This window comes from Cherax quadricarinatus, chromosome 27 (genome assembly GCF_038502225.1).
Source record: "Cherax quadricarinatus isolate ZL_2023a chromosome 27, ASM3850222v1, whole genome shotgun sequence".
NCBI lineage: Eukaryota > Metazoa > Arthropoda > Malacostraca > Decapoda > Parastacidae > Cherax > Cherax quadricarinatus.
Window position 1 is genome coordinate 29,408,160 of NC_091318.1, and position 19,266 is coordinate 29,427,425.

Consider the following 19,266-nt stretch of genomic DNA (forward strand, 5'->3'; position numbering starts at 1 on the left):
AGCATTCTCTTAAGAAAATTTTCAACAGAATTGGTTGTTAACTTTGAAAAACTATAGTACTGTAGTATAATAATCTACTTATAAATAGGTTTTCTATGAATAATGACGTGATTTTTCTTCCATTTTGATATCATACAGTATCACAATTTGTTATTCATAAAATTAATGAAGAGTATTTATATTAAAAGAAATCAGATACATTTTTATTCTTTAGCCCCTGAACCTGGGCTTAGGTCATGGGTTATCGGTGCTGGAGTTTATCAAGGAATTTGAGCGTGTGTCGAAGGTTCACATCCCATATGAATATTCTGGCAGAAGAGTTGGAGATGTCGCCACGCTGGTGTGTGATGGGACCCGGGGCGTGAAAGAACTGAAATGGAAGCCCACAAGGGATTTTCAGGTCATGTGTAAGTACAGGGATTTGCTGGTTCATCTTTTCTTATCTTTCAGATTATTTCAACCACTGGGGCTTTTATTTTTTTCTTGTATGTAAAAACTTATGCTAAGAAATTTTTCACAGACATACAACCTAGGTACAGGCCAGGGAGTTTCTGTGTTGCAACTAGTGAAGGCTTTCGAGGCCGTGACTGATACTAAAGTGGCTTACGAGCTGAAACCTCGACGAGAAGGAGACATTGTATCCATGTTTGCCAACACAACCCTTGCCAAGAAAGAATTGGGCTGGACAGCCAAGTACTCACTTGAAAACATGTGTAAGTCTTCATTGCAAACCCAAAGATGCTTCCCTCACTTTCACCTCTCATTATAACTCGTGGATTTCTCAAATTGGTCATTGGTCTCTCCAGTGCTAATATATCTTGTGCATACTAAGTTTTACTTCAGTTTGGCTGAATTCCTATGGATCATGGTACAGGACTTTCATTTCAGCATGATTTTGTATGGTGGAGGTATTTCCTGTAATGTAGCTGTAGATTTCCTCATGAAAATAGTAAATGCATCTAGTTAATTTGAACTTTGGCTTGAGCACTATTCATGTGATTGGTTACAGCAACATGGATTTTTACATTCATACTCACACATTTGACCAGTAGCAACAAGGGAGATTAATATGAAACACTAAATAAAATGATAGAACAGGCAAGCCTTCAAGCTGATTGAAAGACATCTTTAATTAAAAATCAGTGAGAAGAGTAAGAGGGACATTCTTGTCACAAAGAGCAGCTGTAAATTGAGTATTCATGTAGTCTGTGCTAGTCCATTTTGCATTTCTGGTGTACAGTATTAAAAAAATTTTTCCAAGGAAGTCTTAAACTATAAGAATAATTCTTGTATATTAATGGTAGAATATACCAACAAATAATGTTATCAATGCTCATGGGGATGGGTAAAAGGAGAGAGCATATATACAGTGGAGAGACGTAAGGTGTAGAGTTGGGTGAGTGATGTTACCTGCAGCAATGTTGGTCAGTCAAGTGGAAACTGCAAATGATTTTTTGTTTATGCAAAATTTCATGGAGTGCTAGAAAACTTTGGTAAGATGTTCAGCTCAGATAAAATTGGCATGTGGAATTTGGTATAAATTATGCAATAAAGCTGGGAAAGAGCAAAAATAGATGCTATGGAAAATGCAGCTTGAGAGATTAGATATTAAAATTATCTAAGGAGGAAACAGATCTGGAAGTGTCTCTGAAAAAGGTATAAATAATATCTAGTGCTATATCAATGAGCTTGTGTGTATTTTGTCTGTATTTAAGCCAACATTTGCCAGGTGCTATATGGGCTCCGTACCAAGGACGAAACATGAAATAGTGAGCATGGTTGAAGAGAAACTCTCATAAGCCACAGGGATATCTGAAAACATTTCTTCAACTTACAAGATATTGTAGAATGAACTGAACAATGAAGTTAACTCCATATAGGCATTAAAATGTTCACATGACAAGCTTTTGAAGTTGGTCACAGTCCAAAGTTAAAAGGTGGGTCCCTGCAAACTCATAGAAGCAGCTGCTAATAGGTGATTATTGCATAAAGATGCTTGAAACAGCTCAGAGATTTGCCAACTAAGTGACCCCAGCACAGAAAGGCAAGAGTTACATTGACAGAGGAACTGAATTTCTCATCATTAGAAGGGAGAGAGTTTGGGGATTAATGATCACATTGTTCTAGATACTTGGGTGTATTGACAGTGAACGAAAACAAGCGTGTAAGAGGGAGAAGAATGAGAGTACATTAATGGATGCTAAATGCCTAAGTGTGGTACATTGAAATACATGGGCTAGGCAGATAGCAGAAGACATAAAGTCAATACTGAGGCTATCTACTGAGAAGTACTGTCCACTTCTGTCTTGGTTAGGGACTATCAACTGTTTCCTTGATGGTTAAGGCAAAGATAGTAAGGCAGAAGGATCTCTCCCTCGCCCTCTCTCCCTCCAGTCACTAGTATCATGAAATGAGAGAAAGGCATACCATACAGTTTTGGAAAAATGGCATGGAATTTATAGAAGAGATAGGAATGGATGGAAGGCTTGGGCTATATACTACCTGTACCGCTTAGTACTACTTGCATTTTTATTTCTAGATACTACTAGTTCTACTTCTAGATACTGCATTACAGTTAGATGTGAACGGCTGGATATCTTAGAGTGAATTTTGAGTAAATACTGGAATACCAGTGGCTACTGCATGGAGAGGACTTTGGCTGCTAGAATCCTAGTTGCAAAGTGTATGTCCAGCCTGTTCTTGAAATGGTGGATTAATTTGATTCCCATAACTTTGTGAGTCTAGGTAGTAGGTTGGTAGACAGCAACTGCCCAAGGAGGTACTACTGTCCTGCCAAGTGAGTGTAAAAGGAAAGCCTGTAATTGTTTTACATGATGGTAGGATTGCTGGTGTCCATTTTTCTGTCTCATAAACATGGAAGGTTTCAGGTACATCTTGCTATTTCTACTTACACTTAGGTCACACTACACATACATGTACAAGCACATATATACACACCCCTCTGGTTATTCTTCTATTTTCTTACTAGTTCTTGTTCTTGTTTATTTCCTCTTACCTCCATGGGGAAGTGGAACAGAATTCTTCCTCCGTAAGCCATGCGTGTTGCAAGAGGCGACTAAAATGCCAGGAGCAAGGGGCTAGTAACCCCTTCTCCTGTATATATTACTAAATGTAAAAGGAGAAACTTTCGTTTTTCCTTTTGGGCCACCCCGCCTCAGTGGGATACGGCCGGTGTGTTGAAAGAAAGAACTTTGTGAGTAGATTATCCCAGTGTTTTAAAACTGTTTGAAAAGAAGCTCTTATCCACATTCATATTAAGCCTCATTACCGCAGAGTTTCATACCATTGTTTCGAGCAGTGTAATTATATCGTGCCATGCTTCAAAATGATCCTAGTGCTTGAGCATATTGAACTTGTGTAATGTCTTGAAAGTTCATATTTGGGCCTCCATTTTCTGAGAGAACAGATTATGTAATTTGTCTCTCTTTGTATAGTTTGTTTCTCAGTGATATGAATTTTGTTATTCTTGTAACTCTATACCTTTTATGTAATTAGGGGACTAGACCTGGACAGCATAGTTAAGATGTGGTCTGATGAGAGCATTGGTGGGGGTTAATATTGTATCACAAGTTTTGTAATTGAAGTTTCTTATTATGAAGTCAAGCTCCCTGTTGGTTTCCTTTCTAGCAGCAAAAGATTTCTCAGTACATATATTTAAAATTACTGCTTATCATGATTCCAAGTTTGCCTCCCTTTCTTCGTCTCTGTAAGAGGGCTTGCCAATAAATTATACAGTACTGTACTGTACTCACATTTTATATTATTGTATCCAAAATGCATTATCTTGCACTTGTTCATATTGAAGTTCATTCCTTACAAAGGTAGAACAGAAAGCAGTGGAGGCAGACTCCATAAATGGATGTACTGGTACCACATGCAGAGGTGCCTGGCATCTTTCTGTGAGGGCCACCAGGTAACTCTAACAAGTCACTACCTATTAACTGATTGTTCTACCTGTTTATTGGAGAACACACAGAATTCACTTTCGATATCTTCAGTGCCCTGATATGCTTACTCTACTGCCCTTCTCATTGAAGTCTCACCTTTAATGAAGACACTCTGTGTGATTTTTAAAAGAAACTAATGTTTTGCACTAATACATTAATTTTCACTCACTAACCCTCACCTCCACTCACCTATACACTTAGACTACAGTCCAGTGCTGTGCTGTATGATCCATATGGTTTTGTGCTTGCTTTCGGATGTACTGTAATGATGATGATAATAATCATAATAATAAATAAATAAATAACTTTTTTCAGAGTGGCTTGTATTTTTTTTTTCTCAACAAGTTGGCCGTCTCCCACCGAGGCAGGGTGATCCAAAAAGAAAGAAAATCCCCAAAAAGAAAATACTTTTATCATCATTCAACACTTTCATCTCACTCACACATAATCACAAATATGCAGCTTTATGCTCACCAACACCTTTTTTTACTGCTATTTTCTTTTGTTGTACTACCTTAAGGCTTGCTAACATTTTGAGAGAGAATAAAAACTTGCTCACATTGTAACTTAAGGCTTGCTTCACTTTATGGGAACTGTTATGGCTTCATCTTATGGGGCATGTTATGACTTCACTTTATGGGGATTGTTATATGTACTTCACATTATAGAGCATGTTAAGGCTTGTTTCACTTTATGGGGATTGTTATGACTTCAGTTTATGGGGCATGTTAAGGCTTGCTGCACTTTATGGGGTATGTTATGACTTCACATTAAGGGGCATGTTAAGGCTTGCTGGACTTTATGGGGCATGTTATGACTTCACATTATGGGGCATGTTAAGGATTGCTTCACTTTTGGGGCATATGTTAATGGCTTTCACATTTCAAAAAAAATACTACCTCGTGCAGTGACTTATGGTAACGGCTTCAGTCTGGTAACAGTCAGCATGCAGAAGCTTTTAGTATCTCTATTACTTCTAGTTTGTGTTTGTACTGATACAGTACACAGGTTTCAAGGGTTTGCAAGGTTTTGTCGACTCTCATACCCTAAATGTCAGGAAATAGCATGTTGGTTATAATTTGATATGATTTACTTGGAAAAGGACTAAAAGAGAATTTATTTTTTTATTTATGGTCAATGTTATATTAGATTTTGAAAATAATGAAGGAATTGGAAATTTTTAATTTTTTTTTTTTAAACACTGGCCCTACCCCCCCCCCCCAAAAAAAAAAAAAAAAAAAAAAAAGACATTTATCATCATTCAGAAGTGCCCACATATTACAATTCATAAATGTGAATAGAGATTTTTTAAAATAAAAAATTGTATGTGAAGGGTATGTCTGGACCATAACACAGTATGAATTTTATGAACATAGTTAATGTAATAACATTTAACATTTTCTTTAAGCGTTCCATTTCAGAGGTCCAATTGGATAACTAAAATTGTATAGTATGTATATAAATTTTTATAGAATGTATGGCATTTTGGATGGATGTGTAATATATTGGCAGTTTGGAGGGATATGTTGTGTATCTTTATATGTGTATGCTTCTAAACTGTTGTATTCTGAGCACCTCTGCAAAAACAGTGATAATGTGTGAGTGTGGTGAAAGTGTTGAATGATGATGAAAGTATTTTCTTTTTGGGGATTTTCTTTCTTTTTTGGGTCACCCTGCCTCGGTGGGAGACGGCCGACTTGTTGAAAAAAAAAAAAAAAGTGTAATATATCTTTATATATGCTTCTAAACTGTTGTATCTGGGCACTTCTGCAAAACAGTGATTATGTCACTTTAAAAACAAACTGGATTTACTAGAGGAGTGGTTGGTGTATTGGAAGTTTCAATAAACATTGTCAAAGACAGTCAAGAGTCTTCGTGAGTTGTTGCTTTCAGCAGTTTCAAAATTTATTCTTTATGCAAGCTTTGTTGGTTTATTAATTTTTTTTTTAACATGTTGGCCCATCTCCCACTGAGGCAGGGTGACCCAAAAAGAAAGAAAAACTCAAAAAGAGGGAAAAAACTTTCATTATTCAACGCTTTCACCTTCACTCATACATAATCACTGTCTTTGCAGAGGTGCTAAGATACGACAGTTTAGACATCCCTCCAAACTGCCAGTATCCCAAACTCCTCCTTTAAAGTGCAGGCAGTGTACTCAAGTCCAGCTAACCGGTTTCCCTGAATCCCTTCACAAAATATTACCCTGCTCTTATTAATACAATCATATAATTGTATGTAATTTGCTAAAACAACTTTTTTTTTCATTACTGTCAAAGCTATTTACTGCAATCTTATGAATCACACCATGTATCCATCTCATTCTTGAATCCCACTCCTAAATTTAATTTCTTGGCTTTATCTTTAACCTTTATCACATTATTATTAATATTGCTTTCATTCCATTGTATCAAATAATAATAATAACACAATAATAATAATAATACTTAATACTGTACTAATTGCCAGATTTCAGTCTTGAAGGTGGGAAGTATAGTTCCTGCACTGTAAAGGAGGAGTGGGGATATTTGCTGTTTGGGGGAACATCTGAACTGTCATATGTATGCACCTCTAGCACAACAGTGATAGTGGGAATGATGGTGAATTTTTTTTTCGGGTCGTCTCGGTGGGTGACGTTTGGTGTGTTAAAAAACTTGCATAATTACTTTTTATTTTTTAATACACTGGCTGTCTCCCACCGAGGCAGGGTGACCCAAAAAAGAAACAGTTTCACCATCAGTTGCACTATCACTGTCTTGGTAGAGGCACACAGATATGACAGTTTAGATATCCCTCTAAGCAGCATCATCAAGGTTAAAAATGACCCTGGATATAATGTGTACAGTGGACCCTCGGTTATCGGCTGTTCTGGATATCAGCCAACTCAGTTATCACCCATTTATTTGGCCGAAATTTTATTATGGTTATTGGCCATTATTTTGCTTAGAAGCAGTATTGGACACGTCCACCTGCCAGCCGCTCGTGCATTCGTGAGTCAGTCTGGCTGTGTCTCTGGGTGAGTGAGGAAACTTCTGCTCATTCATCCAAACATTTCGCTATAATCCATTGTTTTTTGTGGTTATTGATTGAGTGCAACTGCGAAATAAGCAACCATGGGCCCAAAGAAAGTTCCTAGTAAAGTTCCTTTGGTAAAGAAAGTGAGAAACACAATGGAATTTAAGAAAGAAGTTGTTGAAAAGTACGAGAGTGGTGTTCGACTGCTAGAACCTGCTAGGATATATGGGAAATCCAAATCAACAATCACTTCCATCCTGGCAAAGAAAGTAGAAATCAAGGAAACTAATGTTGCGAAAGGGAGTTTAGCAGGGAGGCACAGAGTGTAACAGGGAGGCAGGACCCCCAATGGAAATAAGTCACTCTGTCTTACGTTTTTGGGTTGTCCTAGGTTCTTTACACATATGCTGTGGAAGGGAGGCAGGGAGTGTAGCAGGGGGGCAGGGAGTGTAGCTGGGAAACAGGGAGTGTAGCAGGCAGGCAGGGAGTGTAGCAGGTATGCAAGGGTGTAGCAGGCAGGGAGGGAAGTAACCCCAGAGAGGGCTTTGATACCTGAAGTCCTTATGGAGGGGGATTACCCTTCCAGACAATAATCAGTCCTCCCTCTTTCCTCCCTGTCTTTCATAAGCCAACAAGAGTCTTCAATAAAGGTATGTAATAGTGATTTAAATGTTCATTTATTTATTTTATTTAGTTCTCATTGTTTTGTGTATGTAAAACTATAATTAATCTTTAAAAATGTATTTTTTGCTAATATTTTTGGGTGTTTGAAACGGATTAATTGTATTTACATTAATTCTTATGGGAAATATTATTTCAGTTTTAGGCCATTTTGGTTTTAGGCCGACCATTTGGAACGGATTACAGCCGATAACTGAGGGTCCACTGTATTCTGTGATAAATAAACAGATATCTCCCATCTCTACCTTCCACATCCTCAACTCCTTACTCTTTATTTTTATTATTGAAAATACGAAGGAAATTGATATTTTATTTTTTTATGTAAATAAAATTATTAATATGTATTAAATGACACATAATGTACGTATTTACAAAAGCATTCTGGTAGTCAGTCTCACAGCAGTAAGATGGACAGACCCCTTTGGACCATTTCAACCTTTAAACCCAACAATAACAATAGGACATGGCAATAACCTGAGGTTTTCTTTGTTATTTTGATCATTTTTTTGGCATGGTTTATATGGTGGAACCTCAGTTTTCATATGCCTTAGTTTGTATGTAAAACTATAGTTATTTTCTATAAAATGTATTTTTTGTTAATATTTCCTATAAGAAATAATGTAAATCCAATTAATCCATTCCAGACATCCAAAAATATTAACAAACTAGGGCATATAAAAACCAAGGTTCCACTGTACTCATATATTATGGTGGGTTTTATTCTGACATATTAACTTATAAAGTAAAAAATCGTTTGGCTTGTAATATATGGTATTTTTACTGATGTTTATATATGATTATTGTGGTGGAGTTAGGTGATAGTTGTGGAATTGCCTGTCATGTATTTGTACAGGGTCACATCAACCCTCCTCATACATTTCAGTACCAACAGCCAACAACTACAATGTAATGAATAGAAAACTTGATTAATTTTGAGTCTTGACAAATTACAAAACTTAAAAAAATTTATTTTGTCTTATTTTGGAGGTGGAGCTATCCAAGGAATGTAACTTTATTTTTCCTCTTATGTACTTCATTTCATTTTATATGACTTTTTATTTGCATCATTTTTTTTAGGAACATAACTACCATGTTAATATTCTTAATATTCAACAGAATGACACTATTATCATGCATAAGTTAAAAAACAACAATGGCAATACTCGTGTTAAAATATTTAGTCAAATTTTGGGTCACATGTATATCACCACAGATTGTTGTTTGGAGGCTACTTACCCAAAACACACTGATATTGTATTCAGAAGCTGTTCCATATATGAACTTTTTAACAGATGATCATTTTTGGTGCTCATTACACTTTACAGGGATATTACACTGAATTTGGTTTTAAATGTGTACATAAATTATTTCAGGTGAAGACTTTTGGAGGTGGCAGACAATGAACCCTGATGGTTATGCAAATGATGAACCATTCCCAGCAACTTCTCTGGATGAAATTCTTCCTCTCTCTGAGAAGACGACTGCAGCTTCACCCGCCAAAGTAACTGCAGCTGGACCTGCCAAAGCGGTGCCAGCGTTCAATAGTGTTAATTCTATTAATGGTGTCAATGGTGTAAATAATCACTGAAGTGTGCATCACTTTACAGTGTAATAATGTGTTAATGCAGTAACAATTACTATTCCAGCATTGCTGTTGTGTATTAAAATCTGTATTTACTCCCTAATTTCCAAAGGTGAAAAGTATTTTCCCACAGTTAAAAACAGACAAATGGCTCAGGAATCCCACTAAATATTACTTTTTTAAGACTGGAATATTGAATTCTTATAGTCTAGTATATCAGACACAAAGAATGTTTAATTTTTTTTTTTCATCAAACCGGCCATATCCTATAGAAGCATTTTAAAATTGTTCCACAAAAAAATGAAATAATAGGCTAAACTTTATAGCTACACTGGGAAGCAACTGCCATAAATAATTTTAATTATTTAAATTGAGAGCTTTAAAAAAAATAAGTTCATCTGTTAAATAACTGCAATTGACATGACCAGGTTAGTAGATATGCTGAGGGAACTACATTTGTAGTTATAAAACCCAACAAATTGTCTTCCAACATATAAATACGTACCAGTAATCCAGCTGAGTGCATTCCTAACATCACAATATTGTATATATCCATAGATATTTGGGTAGATTTTATTGTAATCAGTGTATCAGTATTTTTATAATGAATTTACTCATTTGTAGTTTTTTGTTTTTTTTCAGTGTTCTTTAATTTTAGTGGCCACAAGTTTAAATATTTGGATGTAAATTTTTTTACTTTTTGCCTCTTGGAGATTTGCTCTTGTTTTAAATGTTGGAAGATAATGATGTTTCTCTATATTAGAGGAATGATCTAGATTTTCCACAAAAATTACCCTGCAGACTGTCAAGTATAATTAAGGAGTACATTCCACATGACTCATTCCCCAGGTGCTGTATGACCCCCTACAGGTTTAGCACTCCAATTGTGAACAGTACAGGGTGCCCACAAAAACACTCCCTGATTTCAAATAGGTATAACATGTAACTTTATTGTAATAATCTTTCACAGTTAGTAGCTTCAGATGCAAGATTTCATTCAGTTGCATGTGGTATAGGGTAGCAATAAAGGCACTCAATGTGCACCCCTCTGGTTGCTCGGCAAACATCAATGCGATAGTCCAGTACGGTCCACATGCTCTGCAGCATATCTGGAGTTATCATGCGAACTGCTTCAGTCATCAAAATTTTCAACTAATCCAGGGTTGCAGATAGTGGTGGTATGTAAACTGTGCTCTTCATTACCCCCAAAGAAAGAAGTTACAAACAGGTCCAGTGACCTCCGCATGTGACCTGCGAGGTCACCGGACCTAACTGTTTGTGACTTCTTTCTTTGGGGGTACGTGAAGAGCACAGTTTACGTACCACCATTACCTGCAGCCCTGGATTAGTTGAAAATTTCGATCACTGAAGCAGTTCGCATGATAACTCCAGGTATGCTGCAGAGCGTCTGGACGGAATTGGACTATTGCATCAATGTTTGCCGAGCAACCAGAGGGGCGCATATTGAGTGCCTTTAATGCTACCTTATACCACATGAAACCGAATGAAATCCTGCATCTGAAGCTACTAACTGTGAAAGAGTATTACAATAAAGTTACATGTTATACCTGTTTGAAATCAAGGAGTGTTTTTGTGGACACCCTGTATAATAATAGTCTAGAATATTATGACAAGTTTAGTTCTGAAGATAAATGTTCAATATAGTTTTGTGTGGACGTGTATCATAAAATGAATTGTGTTGCTTAAGCCTCTGACAGAATATGTTGTCACTGGTGGGTGCACTTATTCTTGATGTAAAGAAAGTAACCATTGAAAGCAATGTGTGTTTAACTAAGTGTTATATATGAAGAGTTAAATAATATTTTAGCATGAAATTTGTATTAAATATTCGCTGGAAGTGAAAGAATGTAATAATATCACTGTGTTGAATTAAAAAGTGCACTAGATATTTCACAATAAGATAGTGTAATTTATAGTTACCTTGTACTTGCTATTTGTGTGCACTACAGGGTGAACTACATTAATGAAGTTAGAGAAAGTACAGTACTATATATATCTAAATCTGAGTGAAATGTATTATTTATGCTGTAAAAATAAATCTTTAAATTAATAATATTATTTTTTATACCTGATAAGGCACCTTTATTACAACAGTAAAACATAATTTTGAATTGCATATACTGGTGGGTAAAACATGTGTGGATTACCTAGTTTTCCCCTTTGTGTTTGCTTACAATTATCATATGTAACACATTCAGACTTGATCTCTGGCTATGTATATCCACACTCAATAAAAGTGCACTTTTAGTGCACAATGACATTCATTATTCTGTAATTTAAGTTCATACTCCATTACACTACAGCCTGTATATCTGGACATGTGAAATATGGTCTGCTCTTAGTATCTCTCCCTCACTCCATTTAGCTTTAATTTTGCCCTGGCCTAGGCTACTCTTTCAATTAGACAATTTAAGCTTGTCATTTCTTTTGCCAAGAACTGTACTGTAACTCCTGGAGATCAGTAATTTTTTTCTCCACTGTTCTGTGCAGTGAAGGGGCATCTTTCCTCCCTTTTCCATTTGGCATGATTAATGAAAAAATTTATATTGTATAATCCTAGCCACCTGTACCTCAATCCAAGAAAGGTATCCCCATATTGCATACCCCACCCATTGTACCTCAATGCACATGATAAGAATAGTGCAGTGTGTGGCATATGTTTGTTATGCAGTTTTGATAAATATCAGTATTGAAGATTTGAAGCATTATAAAAGAAACTTTGACAAGATATCATGGAAACTATCTCAACATTTTCAATAAAAATGGCAGATTAGGATATACACAGCCCAAAATTAAAATGTTCTACTAAGAAACACCAGTTGTGAAGTCAAGTGGCACATTCTTGTTATATTATAGGGACCAATATCCTAGAATACACCAGTATAATCCCCTCAAGGGAGGTTCCTTGATGCTGGTGAGTGGCTCTTGATCTAGGGAATTGATCTGTGTTCCAGTTCCCTGAATTGAGTCTGAATACTTAACATAACCCCCCCCCCAAGGCACTGTATAATCCCTATGGGTTTAGCACTCCCCCATGATTATTATTATAACACCAGTACAATAAGTTTGAATCTGCTTAGAGGTTACATTATCAAATAAATCATTCATATAAAGGCAAATTTGAATTTGGACATGCCAAAATCAATCCAAACTGCACATGCCAAATATTCAAGAATCTTGCCCTAGTAACTACACTGGTGTTGAAAATTTGAAGCCGACTAGTCGGATTAGGCCTTGTGTTATGAGTGAAATGAAGATGAAAAGTTGAAGGTAGGAAAAAATTTCAGGTAACCTCTAAATAATGCCCATTTCAGGGATACCTGAAATAATAGTAATAATATTGCTACTATTGCAACTACTAATACTGCTGCTGCTTGGTTGGTGTGTTTTGATGAATATATCCCTGCATCCTTTACTCCAGCACCCTGTTCCTCAACCCATGTTGAAGCCTAATAACTGTGCCTCAACCCATGCTTGAAGCCTAGTAAATGTACCTCAACCTATGATGTATGAAGCCTAGTAACTGTACCTCAACCCATGTACGAAGCCTAGTAACCATACCTCAACCCAATGATGAACAAACCATACCTCGGCCGGGATTGAACTGTTCCTGAAGCCATGCTAGAATCCTTGTAACAGTTCATCACAGCCCTCAAGATGCTGAGCAGCTGCAGCTCTACTGCCTAGAGATACCAAGGATCTAGGATTCAACCTTCCTGCAAAGTTAAGAAGCTGGAGATCTACATTTGATCATTCTTAAGAAGTCCAGGAGCTGGAACTCACTTTGTGAGACAGGAACGCGGGTTCATCTTCAAGGCTTCTGGTCTGGCTTAATTACAATAACTTAAGTATGGGTATGTTTGTGTGTGTGTACACATACACACTCAGTGGCCACTATTAGGTACACACATGTTTATTAATGCAAATATCCAATTAACCAATCATGTGGCAGTACCTCAGTGCTTAAAAGAATGCAGATATGGTCAAGAGGATCAGTGGTTGTTCTGGCCAAACATTAGAATAAGGATGAAATTTGATGTAACAGTACTGTGTGACCCTTGTGGGTTTAGTGCTTGGTTTTGATTATAATAATAATAATGTGATGTAAGTGACTGAAATGATTGTTGGTACAGACAAGTTGATTAAAGTATCTCAGAAGCTGCTGATCTGGAACTTTCAGACCCATTCTAAGAGCTTACAGCGAATGGGGTGAAAAACAAAATGTCCAGCGAGTGACAATTCTGTGGCGAAAACTCCTTGATATGAGAGAGGTCTGAGGATAATGGCCAGACTGGTGCAAGCTGACAGGAAGGTGACAGAAACTCAACCATGCATTAGAAGTAGTATGCAGAAAAGCATCTCTGAATGCACAACACATCAAACCTTGTAGTGAATGGGCTACAGCAGCACACCACACCAGGTTCTAAAGAACAGTTAACTGAGGCTACAATGGGCAGGGGCTCACCCAAACTATTGATGGGTGAATACTGGAAAAACATTGCCTGGTCTGATGAATCTCAATTTCTGCTGTGACATGCTGATGGTAGGGTCAGAATTTGTCATAACTTTACACAAATAACCCGCACATAAATGAGAGAAGCTTACGACGACGTTTCGGTCCGACTTGGACCATTGACAAAGTCACACTAACCAGATCATGATCAAGGACTCACAGGTAAGGACCCACGAGGGGCGAGGGGCAAGTGGGGACAGTGCGAAGAATAGACGGTGAGAGGAATGTCTTGAGTCGAAGAGAGAAGAGTCAGGACTAGACCCAACTGCTAAGCCTGGATAAACAATAACGAAGACGACATAAAAGACAACAGGGACTCTGCGGGTGCTGACTGCAACTTGCTGGAAGCATATCAACTGGCAATGACTGGATACGGTTCAGGGACACGTTACAGCAAAGGCGACGCAAACGCACATCGCAAGCACTTCAGCCCGAAAACGCTCAAAGACACAGCTCTACGACAATGGCATTTTTAAGTTATTTGAATATTTAAGCAAAAGTCAGGTAGTTTATTTGTATTGTGGTGGAGGTGCCGGATCATACAACCATTGAAAAAGATTTACATCATTGTAAGGACGTCTGAGAGTATCTGCTAAGTATGTAGTCCAGTAGTCATGATATGCTTCAAGTCTGTCAAGTTGTTTGTCACTGAGTGTCTTCCAGTATACGTTCAAAGCTGGTGTGTTTGTCGTGAGGTGGAGAGATTCACTGGTGGCAAATTCATCCCACCTCACTCCCAACACCCAACGTAATGCACGATTCTGGATACGTTGAAATTTTAGTGCGTTTGTCTTGGCGGTTAACGTCAGAGCGAGTGGAGAGTAAGAGAGTAGAGGACGAATGAGTGCTTTGTAGAGATGTAGTTTTGTCTTGGGACTGGCTCCTCTCAGCTTATATAACCTTGAGAGTGCAAGTCCCGCCTGTGTGATCTTTGTAGTAATGTGATTTTTTAGGTTCAGTGAGTAGTCGAGGGTAACACCAAGGACAACTGTCGAGAAGGAGCGTGGGATGGGGGTACGGGAGGTGCTTGTTTTAAGTTCGAGAGGAGTATGGACATTACACAGTCTATGGAAGTAAGTGATCTTTGAATTATTTGGGTTGGTTTTGATACGCCATAACAATTCCCAGGCGGTAATCCTGTCGACCTCTCTTTGTGTTCTGCCACCACCTCTTCCTGCCTATATATGCTCCACTTCTGGTTAGTGTCAAATAAACATTCTGCTCTTGACTCTCGCCCAGGCAGGTCATAGCAGCTCTCCTTACTTACTCTGTCTCCCTACGATCCCCGTTGGGGAGGGGAACCTTTACCAGCGTTGTCATCGCCTTGACTTACACGATGAGCTACGCAAATCGTGTAAAGATCAAACCAAGAAATGGTACCGTTGATGATTCAACAAAGATTGCTCTTGCAACTGTTGTTCAGGGAGCACTGGAAGTAAAATTCAACACCATATTGTCACTGAAAGAAGCATTCATTGTTGTGTGTCACGATGATGCTGAAGCAGAGAAGCTACTCACTACAGAAGCCATCACTACTCTTACTACTCAAGGGTTTACTGTTACGTCATCTCCTGCCCTCAGGGCGAGGAAATCAGTATTCCTAAAATAGCTGGACAAGATTCTGACGTCTCAAACACCTGCTGAACTCAAGTCATCCATCGAGACGCAAAATACTTGGGCTACTGTTGACAGCATTACAAAAATCCCAAATGCAACGTCCATGATCAAGGTCACCTTCACAGACGTGAACATGGCTGCCACTGCACTGAACGAAGGTCTTGCTGTCTACTACTACTACATCAGCCCTACCTACATTGAAGCAGAGAGATATCACTACATCCAACATTGCTGGAACTGTTATTCATACCATCAGCCCACCAAAGCATGTCCAGTAAAAGACAAGAAGTTCTGCACTACATGTGGTAGTGAGGGACGCCTTCAGTTCCTGCACCGCTGCTGCTCCAACACAACCAGCGTGCTTAAACTGCAAGAGTAATGATCACCATACACTGGCAGCAAAATGTCCTACAAGAAAGGATATTATGAAGAAAACACAAGATGCAGCAAAGAAAAAACCTATTAGCAACACTCCAACGTATGCAGCAATTGCAAAAATACAAGCAGACACTACAAAATTACTTCAAGCATCTACTCAGCCCGCCTCCACCACCACCACTACCATCACTCCTCCAACATGTGACGTAACGAAGATTCACTACTGTCTACTATACGCTCATATGCAAAACATGGCTGTACCTTGATCATTTAACTCTACCATCAACGAGTTATTTGCATTAAATAACATGCCTTCATTTACATTTCCAGCATCTCCACCTTCTGAAGAAATTCTCAAATTCACCAAAAACTTAATCGCCAACTCTTCTGCAGAAGTTCTATCAACACCACCAACTAGTGACGTCAATCTAACAACGACCAATGAGAAGCCTCCACCGCCACCACCTCTCACTGAATCCAACCAATCAGAAGCCTTACCACCAGAAACATCTTCTAATTCGTCTACTGAAGTTGTAAACGAAGCAACACCACCTTCCTCTACTCCACCACCGCCTTCTCTACTTAGCTCACGTCGATTACCTGGAACACCATGGGTTAAACACAAAGGACTCATATTCTACACTACGAGGCTGTACCCTGCAAGCATGACTCACCTAGAACTCATCCAACATCTCCAAGACAACACTGTATCGTACCAAAGCGAAGAAAGACCATTCCCTACCTACAACCAGATACTCCACCAACTCCAAACCAACGAATACTACTACAGCTCTCCCATAAGTGTGATACAACTCTCCCGAAAACAATTTACCGCACTGATAAACGGTTTGAGACCATAACCAACTCATCCTGCTTGCTGCCTTCTGACACTCCCAGCTCCTACCGCTGCCTTCGCCATCCTCTCCTAGTGAGCCAAGCAATGACATCAGTCAAGCCTCTCTATCTACATCTCCAGTACTTTTGTACCACATGTCCCAAAGTTGTTGGGCCACTTGCCTTGATTCCTCTTCTTCCCCTCCTCCCCATCCTTTTCCAGTTATTTCCATCCTTCCATATCCTTCTTCCTTCCCATCTTACGACAGATCTCGTCGTCCTCGATTCGCTTCGATTCGGTTAGTGTGACTTTGTCAATGGTCCAAGTCGGACCGAAACGTCGTCGTAAGCTTCTCTTTTATATGTGCGGGTTATTTGTGTATCGTTCCAGTCACGGTATTGTTCCTTTTTTTTTGTTATTGTCATAACTTTTCAGGTGTGATGGAACAAGAGATTTTCAGCATGAATTTGCAGCCGAAAAATCTGCAGTAACTGTGTAATTCTAATAATAATAGTCTTTATTTCCATAAGTGTATGTACATGAAATACAGGCATAGCTGACATCAATGGCATACTGTACTACTGTACAGAAAGCCCCTTGTTATGCAGACCATTTTGGGCAAATTAGGTCAACTGCATCCCAGGATGCAACCCACATCAGTCGACTGACACTTAGGTACCCATTTTACTAATAAGTGAACATGGACACCAGGTGTCTCACGGAAACACGTCCTAGTTGTTTCTACCCGTATCGAGGATCGAACCACGGACCTCAGTGTGTGAGTTAGATAAGATAAGATTTCGTTTGGATTTTTAATCCCGGAGGGTTAGCCACCCAGCATAACCCAAGAAAGTCAGTGTGTCATCGAGGACTGTCTAACTTATTTCCATTGGGGTCCTCAATCTTGTCCCCCAGGATGCGACCCACACCAGTCGACTAACACCCAGGTACCTATTTGCTACTAGGTGAACAGGACAATAGGTGTAAGGAAACGTGTCGGAATGTTTCCTCCCGCCGGGAATCGAACCCAGGCCCTCCGTGTGTGAAGCGGGAGCTTTAGCCACCAGACTACCATCAACATGGACCAGAATCTTTAAAGGAATGTTTCCAGGACCTTGTTGAACCTATGCCACGAAGAATTCGGGGTGTTCTGGGGGGGCATGAGAGAGGGACGGCAATCGAGTATTAGATGGGTGTACCTAATATAGTGGTCACTGAGTATGTGTATTATACATACATACAAAGTATTTCTTCACCTATGCCAAATCAAAATCGAGAACAACGTCCAGTATTGGGCCCCTACTTAAACAAGAAAATGAGTGAGCTACTCAAGTCCCAATATGACTCAGTTTTTAGCAAGCCGCTAACCAGACTGAGAGTCGAAGATCAAAATGAATTTTTTATGAGAGAGCCACAAAATTTGATTAACACAAGCCTATCCGATGTTATCCTGACGCCAAATGACTTCGAACAGGGGATAAATGACATGCCCATGCACTCTGCCCCAGGGCCAGACTCATGGAACTCTGTGTTCATCAAGAACTGCAAGAAACCCCTATCACGAGCCTTTTCCATCCTATGGAGAGGGAGCATGGACACGGGGGTCGTCCCACAGTTACTAAAAACAACAGACATAGCCCCACTCCACAAAGGGGGCAGTTCGGGCTAAAGTGTCGGTCTGGGGGGCATGAGAGAGGGAGAGCAATCGAGTATTAGATGGGTGTACCTAATATAGTGGTCACTGAGTATGTGTATTATACATACATACATACATACACACACACAGACAGACAGACAGACAGACAGCATCTGCTAGAAAAATGACAGGATGGATAATGAGAACCTTCACACACACACTCTTCACACATCTAGGCACACACACAGCACACACACACACACAGCATAACACACCTCAATTACACACACACACACACACACACACACACGAAAATCACACACGACACACGATGCACATCACACACAGCACAAGAGACACACACACACACACACATAAGGGGGATTACCAACAGACCCCTGGCAGTCAAGCTGGCACACAAGCACCTTAGTTCCTGATCAGCCGGGCTGTGGCTCGTACGTTGGTTTGCGTGCAGCCAGCAGCAACAGCCTGGTTGATCAGGCTCTGATCCACCAGGAGGCCTGGTCACAGACCGGGCCGCGGGGGCGTTGACCCCCGGAACTCTCTCCAGGTAAACTCCAGTACACACACATTATATATATATATATATATATATATATATATATATATATATATATATATAGTTATTTATTTTTAGTAACACATTGGCCGTCTCCCACCAAAGTAAAGGTGGAACCGAATTCTTCCTCCACAAGTCATGCGTGTCGTAAGAGGCCACTAAAATGCTGCGAGCAAGGGGTTAGTAACGCCTTCACCTGTATACATTACTAAAGTTGAAAGGGAAACTTGTTTTTCTTTTTGGGCCACCCTGCCTCGGTGGGATACAGCCGGTGCGTTGAAAGAAGAAGAATGTATATATTTAGTCACTCCAAATGATACAAGAGAACGAGAGAACACACATGTACACATAGTCTTTGTTTTATGGTGCTGCAAAAAACAACTATGCATGATTCAATACATTGATAGGCACCATTGTAATGAAGCATCCTTAATTGCTACTTG

The 19,266-nt window shown here is 39.1% G+C and overlaps 1 protein-coding gene across 3 annotated transcripts in view; it reads left to right on the top strand.

Annotated features, from left to right (window-relative positions):
* The window catches only part of LOC128691167 (UDP-glucose 4-epimerase), a 43,761-nt gene extending 32,444 nt beyond the window's left edge, over positions 1-11,317 (top strand). For 2 of the 3 annotated variants that reach the window (XM_070089203.1, XM_053780014.2), the window contains exons 7-8: positions 521-713; positions 9,035-11,317. In XM_070089203.1, coding sequence (XP_069945304.1) covers positions 521-713; positions 9,035-9,249 — 408 coding nt within the window. In that variant the 3' untranslated portion in view covers positions 9,250-11,317. Of the gene's footprint in view, positions 1-214; positions 408-520; positions 714-9,034 lie in introns of all 3 variants that reach the window. The other variant, XM_053780015.2, reaches the window with a different exon arrangement.
* Positions 11,318-19,266: the final 7,949 nt, after the last annotated feature.